Genomic DNA, 18,029 nt, shown 5'->3' with positions numbered 1-18,029 from the left:
AGTACTAAACTACAATCCTTTCAACTTGTCCGCACACACACACACACATTAGGGTTGTCAGACTTAGTACTTTTATGTGTATAACGTGTCATCATACAACAATAGCGCGAATTTTGTCTTATAATTGAACCGTTAAGAAAACAATAATAAATGAATCAGCATTTATTAAAATCTAAAATAAAGTGCAAACTATCATATTTCTTGCGAAAAAACTTGGGCAGTTCCAAACTTACCTTTTACGCACTTTTAAAAACTAAGAAAGAAAGACCTAGCCAACCCTAATTTCCCACAGATGTGAGCGTGGACCTAAACTAGATTTATAGCTCTTATGCTAAAGTTGAGCACTAACCGAGGCGAGTACATGGAACCGCTATTACTGCCGACCTTACCCACCTTTTGTTTATCACTTTGCATATAAAATTGCATTCCGTTATCCGCTAAATGCTGAATTATCTTCCCAGATTGCTGTAATCGCGTTTGACTGAAACAATGCTTTTGATGCGAGGTCCCGTTGTTAGTTTTCGCAGTTGATATTAAATTGAATCGTGTGTTTCGTTTCAATTTTCTGTCGTGTTTATAAAGTGAGTTGTTTATTTTGGTTTTATGAGCTTTTTGTTTTCGTGATCCATTTTTGCATTGTGTTTTCTCTTATATTAGAATAGTGTGAATAAGACGTAATTACTACAATGGGTTTAAGACTTTCATTGTTTTGTATAAGCTAGCCTTTGGGTTTAGCAGCAGAGGTGTAGACAAAACAATTCAACTTAACTTTAATTTAATAAATGGCTCTATGATTATTTATTTGCTGTAATTTCTCTCTCAGACATTATAGCGTCTCGTATACCTAGCGGTAAGCAACTACGACACCTGACCACGGAAGATGACGCACTAACTAATGATCAAAATTACCCGCGGTGATGGATCAGCTCAGCGTCTATGAATATAATCAACCATTTCCCATTATTAACTTGTAGGAAATTGCACAAGAACACGCGACTACGATGCACTAATGCGCTTGTTGTTATTCTAATATACGACACGAGTTATGTTTTATAGAAAACATCCTAGTATTAAAACCGGTATACATAGACACATCATCAATTACATTTATATATCTACTTCTGGTCAGTTGTTTGATTAGTCCTGTTTTTACGAAAATACACATTAATTACTGAACACATTTCAACTGTCTAGTTTAGTTATTACTTAAAGTGCAGCGCAACTTAAAGTAAGAAAGTCGTACCATACATACATACATAACCTCACGTCTAGCACCTACGGGGCTAAGTGGAGACAATCAAACGCTAATTACTACGAATCTTACACACCTCTTTCGCTTCATCAACAGTTATCAGTCTTTTCATGCATGCTCGTCCGTCAAGAGTACTTTTAATTTGCTCTTCTTTAATATATCGCTAATCTGGTCTTTAGAGTCTTATCCTTACTTAATTATAACTCCAAATCTAAATATAACAAATACCCATCACCTTCTCCACTAATTAGTCCAGTCTAAACAAGTCTAAAACGATCCTTATTCATTAACACTAAACTTGCAAGAAAATGGTCCTAATTAAACTGACACAACACCAGTGTTTGATGTGAGACACTCGTGTTAAGTGGGAGGGAGGAGGGATCCCATCTTGATCTTTGATATATGATACTGTTACTCCTTCCCTACTCCTATCTAAAAACTCTACTGAGGAATTTGTAATGCCTCGTGTCCATGCTTACTATGTTGATGGGAAGTAGCTTTACGTCAGTGTAATTATGGGTGTGTGTGTAAATGTAAAATCACACAGATACACTGTCTTGTTAGCGTCCTTTAATGGACTATGAAATAGGTAGGATAAAAATTGTGAAGACTAATAACACTAATACAATAATATCTTACTTAATATTATAAATGCGAATTTGTTTTTGTGGGTAAGTTTTTTAGTCAATTATAAAATGGCTGAAGGAATCAGGATGAAATTTAAAACAACGATAGATTATAGTCTGGAATAACATATAGGACTTTTTATCCCACTGGACCGTCGGCGAAGCTTCTGGCAGAAGCTAGTGTAAAAATATAGGTGCGTAGCTGTCATCAATATTATACAAGCTGCAAGACAACTAGTGTTGGACATAGATCTACTACTGTACAAAGCTACGGAACAATTTATTTTCCTAATTGAATAAAACTGAAAACGTTATCTCTTGGGGAATAAAAATCAACTTTTAACTTAGATATTTATCAAATTATCATTTGCCCGGTGTGAGCAACACGGCGCGAGAAAACAACTAATTCACTAAACGCAAACTTTGTTCTAGGAAAGTTGATAATCCAATTTAGTCAGCGCACATTGCAGAATTTTAATCGAAAGTATTGCTGATCGTGGTGCTGTGTTGTATTTTTTATTATTTTTAATGTTTTGATCGTTTCAGTAAATCTATTAAATAAAAAAAAACCCTAAACTACGATCGGTGACACTTAACCCAAGTGACACCTAACAGGACAAGTAATACTATAGGTCACGCCTAGTAACTCTTACTTAAGAGATGGTTTAGGGCTGGTAATTAGATTGTCGAAGAAAATGTTGACCTACAGTAATTTTTCTACACCTACTAAGCTACTAACACTAATTATTTCTTAAGAACAAAAGCCAGTAACCAAAGCTAAATCCCTGAGTACACCAAGGTCCATAAAACGAGGGCACGTAACAAGCATCTTGGAGTAAAAGCCTCTAGGGTTACTAACGACTGGCACAGTTAATCAAACTACCTAGTCAACTGTACCTCTCCTCTACCATGAGTAAAGTAATAGGTACTATTTGTCGATACTAGAAAGTGACGACGTCAATTTTTCTGTATGGCAAATTTTAGTTCCGTTTAATGACCGTCAGATGTAAAATTTGCTATACGAAACAATTTACGTTGACACTATCGAGTAATTGCTTTGAACTTATGGTAGAGGTTCTACACACTATTACTGATGATTCAGTACGTTAGTAGGCAACCCTATCGTGTTTCCACATTGCACTGACGATGCTCCAATCGCTTAGGGAGTACCTGATGCTGTTGGCTGACTTGGATTAATTAATATGACCAAATATTCTAGATCGGTTTAGGTATATGTAAGGCAATTCAGATGAACAGCTTAGTTCGTTCAAAATCCTTTCGTTCGTACATGTTTAAAGCTAGATCCAATTTTCCTCTGCATGCTTTCACTATATTTAAATTGGCAACAAGTATTTACTAGATACGCCCCAGTATTTTGCAAATAGCGACGATATTTACCCAATTTACATGTTGCTAGGGATTTTAGGCGCGTTAAGGTTGTACGTAGGACATTTTTTGTTCAGAGCTCTATTTGCCAAAACAACAACATTTTATACCCCAACGCCCTACAGGCTTCGAAAACATTTTGGTAATGATATAACATAAAACTGTGTTTTTGGTTCAACAAGTAAATGTGAGCCAATGCGTCACTTCCCAGCGGAATTGCGACAAGTAAACACGAGCTCATCTGACATCTAGTATTACTAACGACAATGCTAATCACACGTACTACACACACGGGCCATCAATCTTACTCCACGCGTCCCCCTGCCGCTCCGCGCTACTGAACTCACGGCGACACGATTTATTGTCGTATGTGTACTCATCTTTATGAGTGCATGCCGTTTGTTTACTTAAGTAGGAAGGAAACAGGAATGATGGTTGCCAGCTACTGTTTTATTTTGGTACCGTTTCGGTGAGAGCACTGTGAGCATATGTCCCTAGAATCAGAGTGCCTAGTGCGAGCTTGTTTTACGTTAACGCGATCTACGCGCCTACTGATTGGTAGGTTAATTGAAGCAGGCAAATCAGAGAGCTGAACGTCATAAACGTGTCGATCGATTAATCTAGGCCCTATGATGTAGAGTTCAACTGTCTTGTTTATAAAGATTCTTCGGTCAACTGTTTTGACTATTGGTTCACGCTTACTACGTTACTATGTAGTGTTACTTAGTTTATATCGTTACTACCTATTACAATATTATGTCCTATGAGCGTAACGAACTGACAAATACTTATTTATAACTATTACCATCTTGCAGCATTCATTATCTTATATTTTCTTCAGATTTCCCGGTCAATGAATGTCTATAACATCGATTAGATCGTGTCGTCGTATCATAAATCACTTGCAATATAATTAAACAACTTCACTCCTCGCGCTGGTCTCGGAAGAGTAGCGCATTCGTTTTATTGCTTACTTACTTCTCGTCTACTTCACCCGCAGAAATATTTTCACATGTAAAACCTGAACCTGTAGGAAATGTCTAGGTACAAAGTAGTCTATATTACTACTTGGATGAAAGCTTTCGAATTGCAAAATAATTTGTCTAATAGACTAATTAGTTTTGGATCCTTATTCAATACAAACAATGAAATATTTCTACTTTAATTACTTGTAAACGCAAGTGATAGAAAGTTATATTGATTTACATGTAATTGCAACTAGTAAGCCGGTCATTATCTATGTAATGGCTGTATAATTTCTTCATTGTTTTGCTCATGAGCTGTGATATTCCTAGTGTATAATTTTCTATAATAATTCATGTGCACACGATTGTATTATGTCCTCATTACGAAAGTGTATAAATCATAATATTGTCAGTTTGTTACCACCGATTTATCTCTTGATTTTCCGGATAACTGTTAAACTATTAACGCATAATTACATGTACAGTCTATTTATGTATTTCTATTTATATGAAGATATTCCTTGTTTCCCCATCATTCTCATATCTGCAATGAGACGTCCGCTGCAGAACATAGGTCTCCCTCAATGACTTCCAGATCAGGCAGTTGGTTCGAAGCGACCTGTTTTAAATCCTAGTAAGTTTTTTCAGTATCTACAATATAACGAAGATAATTCTCTATTACTAGACCTTATCAAGCACATTGAAAGTCAATGACATCTCTCACATCATTATCAGAAACCGTAAAAATCAGACTCGTGGCTTCTCCCCAATCATAGCGGTTGGTGAATCGAGCGATGTAATCAGTAGTTAGGTAGGTAGGTACTGTCGATATCACTATCTAATCATGTAGATTGTAGCCGAATACTATAGTGCTTCCGAGGGACAAGCTTGCGTTGCTATGGAAACGGGTTTGTTTATGAAATCATACAGTTTGCTGTTAATTAAACTTTCGTGTTGTATTTCCAACATTATGTAGGTATTAGGGACTTCGTGCGATATTTTATCGAGGTCTGTACTCGTACGAATGATAATTTAAATTGGCTGTGGAAAAATAAACCAAGAGTCTCTCTGATTACAATTTATTTTTGCCTAAAAGTTGTGATAAATAGTGTAGTTAGGATTTTGAAAAAGCACGTTACGGGTGACCTGCGTTTGTAATTGAAAATTGAAAATGATTTTCCTAAGTGTGATACTGGCAAAGACAAAGAAACATTGATATTACATACAATATTTTACTTTTTTACACTGGAAAGAAACATTGATATTACATACAATATTTTACTTACTTTTCAATGGAAAGAAACATATCAATCGCAGATACTTTTACTGGACATTTATTTCTATGACATATCGTGTCACTAACGTTTTGCCGGTATGTGGGTTAAATCAATTTAACACCCAATTAATGTGCCATACTGCCATGTATGCCATGTACTGTATTGACGTGTATGTGTGTGTCTGTGTGTGATCGTTTGTGGGAACGACACCGATATTACTTTTGTAAACGTCATCATGGAATTATTCCCTTTCGATAAAATGTTGATTACGAAGGTTAGGGAGGTTAAGGGAGGAGGGAAGGTTAAGGAAAGTGTGGGGGTTCCTTTCTTAAATTAAAAAAACAATCTAGTTGCTAGTAACACAATTGCCTAATATTAATTTGTTTTTAATTTTTGTTTCAGGTAAAACCTCAATCCAATTACAAACCAAGATTTAAGTATCAATCAAAGGTGCTAAGTATCTGCTACGGGTGTAAATATGTTTTATTTGGTAAAAGGTATGTTATCTAATGAAACAGAAGCTAAATAAAATGTTATAATCCAAACTTAATTAAGGGTACGATTTTAATCAACCGGAGAACTTTAAATGATATCGGATACTTCACATATCATACTTAATGTTTGTTATATTCGCGATATTTTACCCTATACCTCATAATACAAGGATAGAGAAGTCATTTGATAAAAAAAATTACTTATAATAATATGTACGTATAAGTACTACAAATAAACACCAATGTGTATGAGCAAGATGTGTTGTATGCCGTAAGGTGCGAAGGCGGCTGGAGCCGATGACCGCCGCTCCAAGCCGACCCTGACCTCCTTAAACCTTTGGACAGGGCTGTCGCGGAAACGAATCATGAAAGTGACATTATTTGTCATGTTACATAGTGGATATTAGTGGAAGAATGTGAGATTTTATTGGACTTTTAAATGTCGCAATGTGAGTAATAATAGTTTCTACCTAATGACACATGGATGACATGATGTGTATTGTATATTTGCATATCGTAGTACAGTGACCGGGCTGTAATATATATGTGTGTATGATTATTGTAACGGTTACTAGTTATTTACTCTTAATAGAATGTCTACTGTCTCATACAGAACCTATTTATTTATTAACAGCAAACATACGAAAGAGAAAGCGTACAACTCGATAACATTAAATTATCCTACAGCCACAAATGAAAACACTAACTCTTTCTCCATATCCACGACTACGGAATAACCTTAACAAGCACAGATACAGAAATAAAAGAAAAAAATAAGAATCGTAACGCAATTCTCAGGAAGAGCGAGCGAACGAGATTGTCTGGAGCAAAAAGTAGAATGTTACGGCCACCGGGATTGTGGCTCATACAATCTTAATACCAAAGTTTTTACCTTCGCTTAGATTACGGAACGAGTGCCCGAATTACGTACGTCTTAAGCTATTGTTTAAATTAAAGTGATGGCTGCTTTTTCTATGTGGTTATGTGTAGTTTAATAAGTGTTGTTGAAGTTAAAAATGACTATCTAATAGGGTAGATGACTAATTTTTATTTTAATGTCCGTCTTGTAGATTATTTTAAAATATTAGACACGTATTTTTTATTTTCTTACGGAAACAAATACTTTGGAAGATATTATATCGATTTGAAATATCGTCTGACGTCACTTCTAGATATGTATTATACGTAGAAATGATGTATTCGCTCTCACTTCTTAATTTTAACGTACGATTTCTTCTCTTGAAGCGCAGTAATTTTCCTTCTATAGAAACGAAGAATGTAATGTAATTAACTTGATTGCCTATACAATTTAATGCAAAAAGAACTTCAAAAACTTACTTTAGAAACTCCAAGTCACACAACCTATGAAACTATGTAACACCACACGCAAAAGCTTATCGCATACATGGAACAAAGTATGACATATTATCGTGAATGTATTACCTCCCATCCTTATGCAGCGCACCGAGGAATGCAGTAATGCACCGCACTAGTGCACTACCGGACGTATGCACACGGATACGTGGTACATCCTTTTTGATCCTATCTCGTGTATCAAAACAAAGCTGCTAACCCACCTGCGAACTGAAACAACTCTTACAGTAATGTGTTTATGGTTTAATATCTCTTTTAAATTTTAAGTCTTTCAGTGTTCGATTTCTACGTCTGGCTTAAGTCTTATTGGGGTATTTTTGGATTTCACAGTCTGTAATATTACCCTATAGGAGCATAGTTACTACTTTACACATTGGTCGTACAACATAATTATATGCTAAAAATTGTGTTTTTACATTGTATATCGTGTACGCCTCTACCTAGGTACATGCCTACCTACCTTTTTTTTTTGAGGGTGGAAAATCATCCAATGACTTTTCTCGCCTTGGGCGAGGCGAGAGGGAGTGTCAGACTCTTACTGACTAAAAACCACCCCGTTCCTTCTCCTGCCTTTCGAGCCGGAGCCCCGGTAAACCCGCTAGGTAGTCCGCAGCTCCGGATTAGGCATGCCTACCTACCTGGATTAAAAGGCATGTTGTCGAATGTGTTTAATACTATAAAAGTTGTATTCTGTCTTTCAACATAAACATTATTGAGGGTCACGTTTCTCCTTTTAGTGTTTTTATAACACTAAAAGGAGAAAGAGAAGGTCGTTTTTATTTCAGAAATTTTTTTTTCGAGAAAATCACACAGTGTTTTTCCTCAACCCGGTCGTTGAACTTGAAACCTTGTTAACGTACAGCCGTGTAGACTATTATTAGACCAGCAGGGTAGATGGGGGAGAAATGAGTGTAATAACACTTTTCTATGTGAAAGAGGATGAGTATTTTGCCATAGTTACGCCAATTTCAATACCAGACTGCGTTCTAAAGTAACAGAATTAAAAAATCCTAATATCTAGTACCTGGTTAGTAAATAATGTAGTCTGTCAACCTTACCCCAGTCCCACGGCATGCTCTAGATGACGTAACTCATGATGGCCAGCGCCCGGATAGGTGTAGGCGACATCGCGTCATCTATCCGCCTTGATCCGGCAATCATGTCTAATGCGACACTCGCCACTATCCGGTCACAATACCGCACAACTAACATTCTCTTTACGACACAAACATATTGTCGCATGTGTCTAAAGATAAATCGCAACATTTGTCTCATGTTTGCAACGAAAATGACAATATTTTTACTAGGTGCAAGAGTTTTGAAAAATTCATCTTTCTCTGCGTTTCCTGGTATGAAATATACATTAGGTGTTATATGTATTTTCTTACGATGCAATACGTAACATTTTCCAGTTCATCGGTTACATTTTCGATTATATGTTACTGTTATGTGACACACTCCTGGCTCCTATTATATTAGCATAGAACATGGGTGACATTCTTTGTTCATTTAAGAAATATTCCTGTGGTTATTGGTAGTATTTTCATTCTTCTGTATTAGACGTTATTATATCACAAAATGCTTTTTGTTTCATATCATTCAAAACTGGACTTTCATGGCAACCCATACAGTTTTAGTCCACTTATGCTACTTTAGCTACTTCCAACCATGTTCCAACGTCTACTGTTTCCTCCTAATAAATTAGACCCCATTAATTTTGACAGGTTAACAATGGTAATAACAGGTACCTTCAACTTTATTAAACGTATATTTTTTTAGGGATTAGCTTACATGACCCAGTTTTTCTATTTCTTTGGAGTTCACTATGTCTTATTGCGTTATACTATATGTATTCTAAGTTAACACAAGTAAGATCAAATATGATCCGAATAGTAACACTATCTAATTTCCATAATAAATGATAGCAAACTCGCTACCTATATAACCAAACGCTGATTAAACCTTGATCATAAATTGTATTCAATGCGTTTTCATTAGAGGCTACAATTCGGACGGTTTAATTAAAACTTTCAGGTACCGATACTTCCAAAATTAGGCATAAAGATGGGACTGGCTATTTTGGTCGGTAAAAACGTATGGAATAACGAGCAGCAATTAAACGAAGCCATATAATGGTCGGCTAAACTCAGACAAAACAATATTCGGTAATTAAGGTGCTCCCTTGAATGGAATCGATGTTAAATTGAAGTATTCAAGTAGAGTTATGTTGTTATTGTTCGCGCTCAATACCGCGATTAAAACTGCCGCGGTAATTTATGATTAGGAATTTAACTGTCTCTCTCGGCTTTGCATTAATTTTCGATTAAGTTGTAAGATTTTCTTATTTTCTATCTTATTGTTTTTATTTTGGTAATATTTTTAGTATTGTTCCTGCTTAAAAAGATCACAAAATATCCAAAGCGTTATAAACCTTATTGTCTTGTGACAAAGTTTATTACATGACAAATTAGAGTAATTTGATGTGCTAAAGTCTGTATACAAAATCGATAGTTGCCCTCACACGTCACTACACTGACAGCGGTATAGATTTGATCACAGCATTGTTAGTATCGATAGATAATTTGCGGGCGACAGCGTCCGTCGCACGTCCGCTTAGCGTCCCCATGACATATTACGGTGCCGTACAAATGGTGGCACACCCCCGGGATCGAGCAGAGATGTGCTATCATTGCTCCAATTATATTTATATGATTGAGTTATCATGATATGAACGAAGAATTCTGCATAGTATGATAGAATCACTCCCTTTTCTATCTGCATACCGTTGTAAGAATAAAAAGCTTTGGGTCTTCATTTTTAAACGGACACAGACAACGCCATTTTTATTTAGTAAGGGCTTGTTTAACCCAAACACGTTCTAATCTAAATGTAGGGTTGGTCATGTAGGTCTGTACCTGACCCTGTCACCGACGAGAATTTCAAGTCATGGAAACGTAATATTTTAGTCCAAGGGAGTCTTAATTCTTTCAAACTACCTTTTTTGTGAATGTCAGCCCCCGGGCAGGTGAGACTTCCCATAATTAAAATTGCATGGGGATCCTTTGACCCCCTTTACTAAAGGGGGCAATATTCCGAAAATGTTTAAGTGTCTTCTTCTTCTACAATAATCTTCATCTGCGTCACCCTTCATTTCATACTTACTCTGATTACTTTGTGACGTTATTTTATATTCTAAAAGAGTTCTTGAGCGCCTTCAAAAAGGTTTTGTAATGTAACTTAATGTAGTACCTTAAAAGAACTCAAAACGAATCACGACCACGATAACCAGTGAGGCGGAAAACCTTCAGTGACTAGTTAAAGTTGTGAAATATTTCCGACTAGGTCTGTTCGACAAGCCGTTTGACTAATATGTTCCACTTTCCTTTCCTCCTAAATTCGCGTAAAAGTAGATTTTTGTGCCTTCAGTTGGAAATTCCGTTTGGAATCGGAATGATTGGCACACTTGGATCAGGATAAGGCCGAGCCGTGTTACAGATAAGGGCACATCGGTGGGTAAATACGGGCTCATTAGCAGCCTCAGATAAAATATATATCGACATAGACTACATGTACATGTGTAAGTCCCTATGTTACGAACAAATTCTCCGTGACTCAACAATATTTGTACATATTCAATATCCTGTGATTAGCCTTTGATTCAAAGCTTTTAGTAAATGTGTAGCCATGTAATTCTCTGCTAGACACGGATCTAGAATCATCTAGACAGTTACTGGCATTTATCTAAGTTCGCAACCACTTTCTACCCGTCATGCTACAATATTAATAGGTTCACTAAAGGCGTCCATTAAGGACGTGTAAACTGATGCTAGTGTACACAAAAGGACGTATATATTCTGAAGAATATGTTCCAACGTCTTTCTACAAAAATGAACTAAAATTGTTTGATAAAACTATTTGATCACAATCTTCAAATTCAACCTCGCAACGCTACCAGCGCCAATAGGTGTACGTCCAGTCGAATGCACTTCCCGCTCGATGATACGCGACACTCACATCTTCACGCCATCATGTGCAGATACCCCGCGGGGATACCTCGATGATTTGATCCTATATACGTATAGGAAGTGTATAGGTACTGTAGCACATCACTTTGTAATATTAAACCTTACCTTGTTCTACTTTAAAGGAAGACTGGTATAACATGTAAGAGAATTGTTGTCTGAGCTCTAAAAATGTAATTTCTAATTTATCTCTTTGTGTCTCTACTGAAAGTCGTTCTATTACACTAAAAGAACACATAATTAAAATGTACTCGTATGTAGCTCGCACAAATTAATATAAATGTTGAATGCACTCAGTTGCACTTATTTGAACCGGAAAAATTGCAAAAAGTCGAGCAATTTTCAAGATGACACTACGTGACATCAGCTGAGTGCCCGCTAAAAGCATTGAAAGCAGTATAAAATGCGCTCCACAACACTGTTGTGTTCTAGGAAATATACAATGCAAACAGCCTTCCTAAATCTAAACGCTTTGATGCATTTTTCCCATAGATCAAAGCTGGCACAAACCAAATTCAATCAGCGTCACTCTCCATCAAGGTGGAATAACTTGGACTAATTCACGGGAACTGTGATACAAAAGTCGATAACCCAATTCGGTACATTTCACCGGCGGCTAAATCATTGAAATGCATTTGGGTGTGCCGTGAGCTGGGCCCTTTCAACGAATGTTCATTAAATGCTGAAACCTCATTACCTTTGCGCACGCACACGATGCGAGGAATGCTGTCAATGGTCGCCTTCGATACCTCCGCACGAAATATGGAGGCGGTAATTATTGGGAGTTTTTCCTCTTCAAAAAACGTTAATCGAAAAGGTATGTTGACATAGTCGGCCATCCGTGTCGGGGAGGTGTTTATTTTAAGGGAAGCGTCCGCTAACTTATTGCCTCTGTAGATAATATTTTAATGCAAAATACGACATGGTTATTTGACATTTTTAAAGAAATTCTGTATTTATAAGAAAGTAGTGACTTTGTTAAAGCAACAAATGTGTTGTGATATAAATAAATTAGAACGAAATAGCTGATCCAAAGAAAGATAGTCAAAAGTCCTTACCCATTTTCTCAGAATCAGAAAAAAGTAATCATAGAATTCCACAAATTGGATTTTTTGCAAAAAAACTGAACGGAATCGCTTTTATCTCGCCACTTTTAAAGCAATACTTGTTACGTAATCTGGTTTCCTACAGCCACGTCCATCAGACGATTGGATCATCACTTATTTTCAAATAAATGTCTACCGTGGTCTGTGGCTTACAGTTGTTATGACGAGGGGACGAGCACTTACTGGCTTAATTGAAAGAATGGGATGCAACCCCTTGGGTACACTGAAACTGAGGTACTTGACGGCTCTTGTACATAGAGCAGGGAGGGTTACTGAGTAAAATAAAATTACTGTAGACTATAGCAGGAAAGCTTGATACAATGCAACTTATAATGACAGCAGAAACTTCATTATGTATGAGTTACTAAAAAACGTTTAAACACATTACCTGTTCCCCTTCCGTTTAATGAAAACCATACCATCGGTAAATTATAAAGTAATGGACGTAATGAAATCTAATACATGTGATAAAACAATAAAAAACAAACCAATTCTATCATTTTAAAGCTCATGTAACACAACATTTAGCCGGTCCGATAAGTCTGCAATGTTTTCGTACGTCACCGAGGGCGGCAAGCCCGTCAGATGGGCGGGAAGAGCGAGCCGGCCGCCCGCCTCGCGCGACATACGCGCCGCGAATAAATACCCTAACCACTACACCACCGAATTACATTTTGAATATCGAACTACTATTACTTTTTTAAACAGATTCCATTGTGCCAGTGACAAGTGATCGCAGTGAATTGTAGTGTTGGAGTGTGTTTGCATAGTGATGTTACCTAGTGCATTGATTAAACTTAATTAATTACTGTGCCAATAACTGGATTTGTTCATTCCAAACTAATATTTAACCAGTGTATAATATTTTATCTTATTTATTTGCAACCTTCGTTTAATTAACTGGTGGTAAAGTTGTAGGTACTTGTAAACGGATAAAGTGCTGGGTAATTGAATATTGCTAGGTTTGCGGTCTTTTTCCTAGAACTGACGAGAAGAGAAAACTAAGTTTCTTAGTAATTATGTAACGTGAGGTCTTAATTCGAAGCAACTGACTTTTCAGCTTCGTTGTAAGTGCCTTATTTTAGAAACATCAACCGGGTTTCTTAAGACCTAATAAATAATTGAAATATATTGCTGATTCCCGCGATCGTCTAAACTTAGATTCACATACGAAGTTCGGATGTTCTCCAGATTTAGATAAATCACATCGATTTCTCATTCATTTACAATTTTCAACTCAACCTTAAAGGTGTCATTCACCCTCACACAAGAATCTTCAACACGAGAATTAATTCAGCATCACATTCACAATACATTGTAGGTAATTGAACGACGCAATTTGCAAGCTTCTCCGAAGTCATACAAATTGTATTTCATTTCCTACCGTGTTGAGTGCGTACGTATTTCCTCTAGCTACCTTCCTACTCGAGTCTCCTTGGGACCCCGAGATTAGCAACAGGCACCCGTCCTTGCCCCGGGACCAATAACACGGGGTTAACGCACCACTACCGACAAATAAGAATTACTGGCTACAGCACTGATTTCTTTTCCGTGCCACTTTGTGTTTTATCTGAGGCTTCTGAGAGTTACCATTTTCTTTATCTTCGATGTTTCCTAAGTGTCGACGGCCTCTGGTCGAGCAAAGGCACGCGATACGTGGTAATAGCAGAACTCTAGGTCTTAGGTTCAATTTCCGGGTTAGGCAATATTGTCGAGTCGGCGAAAATTCTTAGTAGTACTACGAAAAGATAATAGTGCTACGAACCCCCAATAGCTTGGAAGTCGTGGTACTCATAACATAATTGATGAAAAGTGGGCCTCACGTCTCTAACGTATTTTTCTGCAAAAAAAAATGCGTGGAGTGTAGAAACCATTTTCTTTAACATTTCGTAAGTGTTGATAGTTTAGTGAAAGCTTTTAATATGTCGGAGACGTCTCGGAATGTAATAACGTGTACTTTGGTACAGATCGGTATGTGTTTGATTTGAAGCTGAGACACCGCGTGCCTGCACCTCTCCGCCCGATATTGGGGACTTTTCTATCGCTTGTACCTTATTAACTAACTTTATTGGACTCTTACTCTTAGTACCTAACTTATTGCTTTATTTATCAGATGAAATTAATTGCATCATATAACATTGTAACTCTTATTATAGTTATCCGAAGGATAATAAGAATTCAGTTTAGTCTAGTCAGTGATTTTATACACCAAGCATAATTTTAAACTTCTTTCATGATTTTGGAAAACCGAAAGGCATACTCTTGGGTATTTAATAACCGACTTGATCATATAAAACTTCAATGAATTTCTTATTGATGTTTTATTTTACAACAAAGTTCAACATTATTTTCTCTAAATTAATTTCTGCTGCCCCGTTTCCCGTTTTACGCATGATAGCTAAGCCCTGAGCCCCGGGTCGGATTAGCAGTTATTGGGTTTTTCCATTGCTAAAATTCTCGTTAGTTGTGCAAAGTTGGGAGATTCTGATATATGTCCGAATTTTGGAAAAATGCTAACGCCAGGATTAATATCGGCAAATGTGAAAGAGCTATACTTTAAGTAAAAGCATACTGAAAGCTTCTAGGAATAAAACCATTGTCGTATTTTTCTAATAGCAAAGTTTTTTCATCTGACTCCCTTATAGGTCCTGAATGTAACATTTTCAGGTTTGATTTTAAAGTGAATCAAAATACTATCGCTTCATTGGCCGAGAAACTATCTCAGTGGCAGCACGGAGACTGGAATTCTGTTCAGTATATGGCAATAGCTCACCAGGTGAAAATTGGGTGTACATTGTACAGTGGCATTACGTGCCGTAATGGGGTTATTCACTAACTGGACACAAGATACCGGACACACGTGTGTCCAGTTGGTGAAAATCTGAATTAGTACAAATTATTATTTCGTCATCTGGACACGCTAAAATTTTTATTCGTGTCCACATAGTGAAACTTAAATAAATTACTTTTATGTTTTCGCTAACTGGACACATTTTCGCATTTTACCCGAATTCAAGATAAAGTATAGTCAAGCACATTAATGTTTTGTGTTACAATCATCATCGGCCACTAAACTTCTTACTGCTGAGAACGGGTTTGCTGAAATTGTTAAAATATAATTTTATAAAGTAGTTTTCTCTATTTTTTTGTTGTCTGCCGATAGAGGCGCTGTTTTCTTTTATGTATCTGTCATACGTTGATTTGATAAAATGACGTTATGCTTATTTAATAAGAAATCTAACAAGACGTTTTATTGAAATATTGCCTAATCCCAATAAAAATCTTATTTATTGTTTTATGTAAAGACAAATATGTCTACAGAAGAAATCGCAGGCCCATCATTGGCTAACAGAAATACATTTTCATTCATCAATTCTCAAAGAAATCGTCCAATTCTATTAAAAGATGGATATAAATATGTTCACCTAAGGAAAAATAAAGACGGATCTTCTATGTGGCGTTGCTCGAAAAAGTCAACTTGTCGAGGTATGCTTAAATTAAATTTCAATAACACCACTATATTAAAAGCAACTGATCATAATCATGAAGGCGATTTGACGAATAACGAGATTCTATTGAATTTAAATGATTGCGAGGATCAAGTAAAGCATAATCTAGCTGCTTTTGTCTCAAGTCTATACTTTGATACTATTGAGCGAATAGAAGAGAAAGGACTCAATTTTGTTGCAAATATCCCACGTTTCCAAAGTGTAAAAAATAAATTATATAGAAAAAGGAACAAATCATTGGGTGTTCAATGCATATCATTCAATAATATGGCTAATACAGTTGTACCTGAGCAGTTTCAAGATATCTTGCTTGCAGATCGCATCGGAAATCAACGAATTCTCGTTTTTGCCCACCATAATATGAGAGGAATTATTGCACATTCAAAGAGATACTTCTGTGATGGAACGTTTAAAACTTGCGTTAGGAAGTTCTATCAGCTATTCACCGTTCATGTCGATATTGGGAGTACGAAATATCATACGAACATTATTCCCACTATTTATGCTCTGCTGCCCAATAAAACAGTTGACACTTACGAAACACTATTTTGTTTAATCAAAAGCCAAATACCGGAGTGGAACCCAGAAACCATCACATGTGATTTTGAAAAGCCTCTTATACAAGCTTTGCAACAAGAATTTCCAAATATAAAAATTGTGGGGTGCTATACTCATTTCAAGAGATGTTTGTGGCGAAAAGCAGAAACGTTGAGCCTAACAAAGTCGAAATTGGGAAAAGATCATGTGAAGAGATGTTGTACATTGCCACTTTTACCGACTGATGCACAATCAGATGCCTGGTTATATATCATGGCTGAATGCTTAAACACTGAAGATGCAACAAGATTTAATGACTATTTTATTAAAACATGGCTCGATAACAATTCTGATTATGCAAACACATACAACTGCTATAAAGAACATCATCGCACTAATAATTCTGTAGAAGCATGGAATGCCGGAATAGCCAAAAAATTGAAACGGAAACCAAATATAGTACAGTTTCTGGTCGCGATCAAAAGAGACATTAATATTTTTTGGCGCCGGGTTATGATGGACGGACCTATATCAAGAAAAAAATTGAAACTATCAGAATGAATACTATGATCGTAGCCACTGTTAGAGAGTTTGAATCAGGAGAAATTAGCATCGGTCACTGTATCGAAAAAATTAAGTAAATAAAAATATATTTATATTGTCTTATAATAATATTTTATATTTTACTGTTGATTTTATTGATCTCTATATTTTTTTTCTGTTTTAAAAAACGTTGCCCCACATTAGGGTTTTCTCTTGTGTCGTGGGTGCGTTTACAAACATACAAGTTCACATACACATCACGTTACACATCACATCATTAACCTGACTGTACCCTTTTTTGCAAAAAAGCTGGGTGTGTCCAGTTGGCGAGAACATAAAAGTGATTTAATTTAAGTTTCACTATGTGGACACGAATAAAAATCTTAGCGTGTCCAGATGACGAAATAATAATTTGTACTAATTCTTATTTTCACCAACTGGACACACGTGTGTCCGGTATCTTGTGTCCAGTTAGTGAATAACCCCCGTAATGTGCACCTCTGCCTACCACTTCGTGAATAAAAAGGCGTGACGTGTGTGTTACATGACCCAGTAAGACATTGGACCATAAAGTGTAGTTGTACCAATCCCTGTCTCTCTACGACTGGACAGTCGCCGTAACTTAGGTTATGACGTGCACACATCACTGTCTCGACTCCTCTGTTGCAATATTCAAACTCAATCAGCTCTGCCGTTTGAACTGCACTACACTGTACCAAGTACTGAGAGCTGAGAGGCTGCTTCCAACTTTATATTGTTGATAGCAGGACATAGTACTTCATATAATACGTCGTATTGATTAAGTACCTATGTAAGTACTATTAAGCTTTTTTCGGATTTTCGAAAATTTCTCGGTAGTACGGAGTCTGGAATTGGGCCCAGCATGTGGTAATAGGTTCACCCCTATTACATGGGTCTTATACCACTAATGGTGAAAA

At 36.6% G+C, this 18,029-nt stretch overlaps 2 protein-coding genes across 14 annotated transcripts in view; both read left to right on the top strand.

Annotated features, from left to right (window-relative positions):
• The window catches only part of LOC118276369 (liprin-alpha-1), a 133,521-nt gene that overhangs the window by 61,033 nt on the left and 54,459 nt on the right, over positions 1–18,029 (top strand). The gene's annotated exons all lie outside the window — the stretch shown is intronic.
• On the top strand, positions 15,737–17,432 carry LOC126912947 (uncharacterized). The gene has a single exon (XM_050707505.1). The coding sequence runs from the start codon at positions 15,814–15,816 to the stop codon at positions 17,107–17,109; it is 1,296 nt and encodes a 431-aa protein (XP_050563462.1). The 5' UTR covers positions 15,737–15,813; the 3' UTR covers positions 17,110–17,432.

Source organism: Spodoptera frugiperda, chromosome 31 (assembly GCF_023101765.2).
Source record: "Spodoptera frugiperda isolate SF20-4 chromosome 31, AGI-APGP_CSIRO_Sfru_2.0, whole genome shotgun sequence".
NCBI classification, from domain to species: domain Eukaryota; kingdom Metazoa; phylum Arthropoda; class Insecta; order Lepidoptera; family Noctuidae; genus Spodoptera; species Spodoptera frugiperda.
This window is presented reverse-complemented; position numbering and strand designations above follow the sequence as displayed.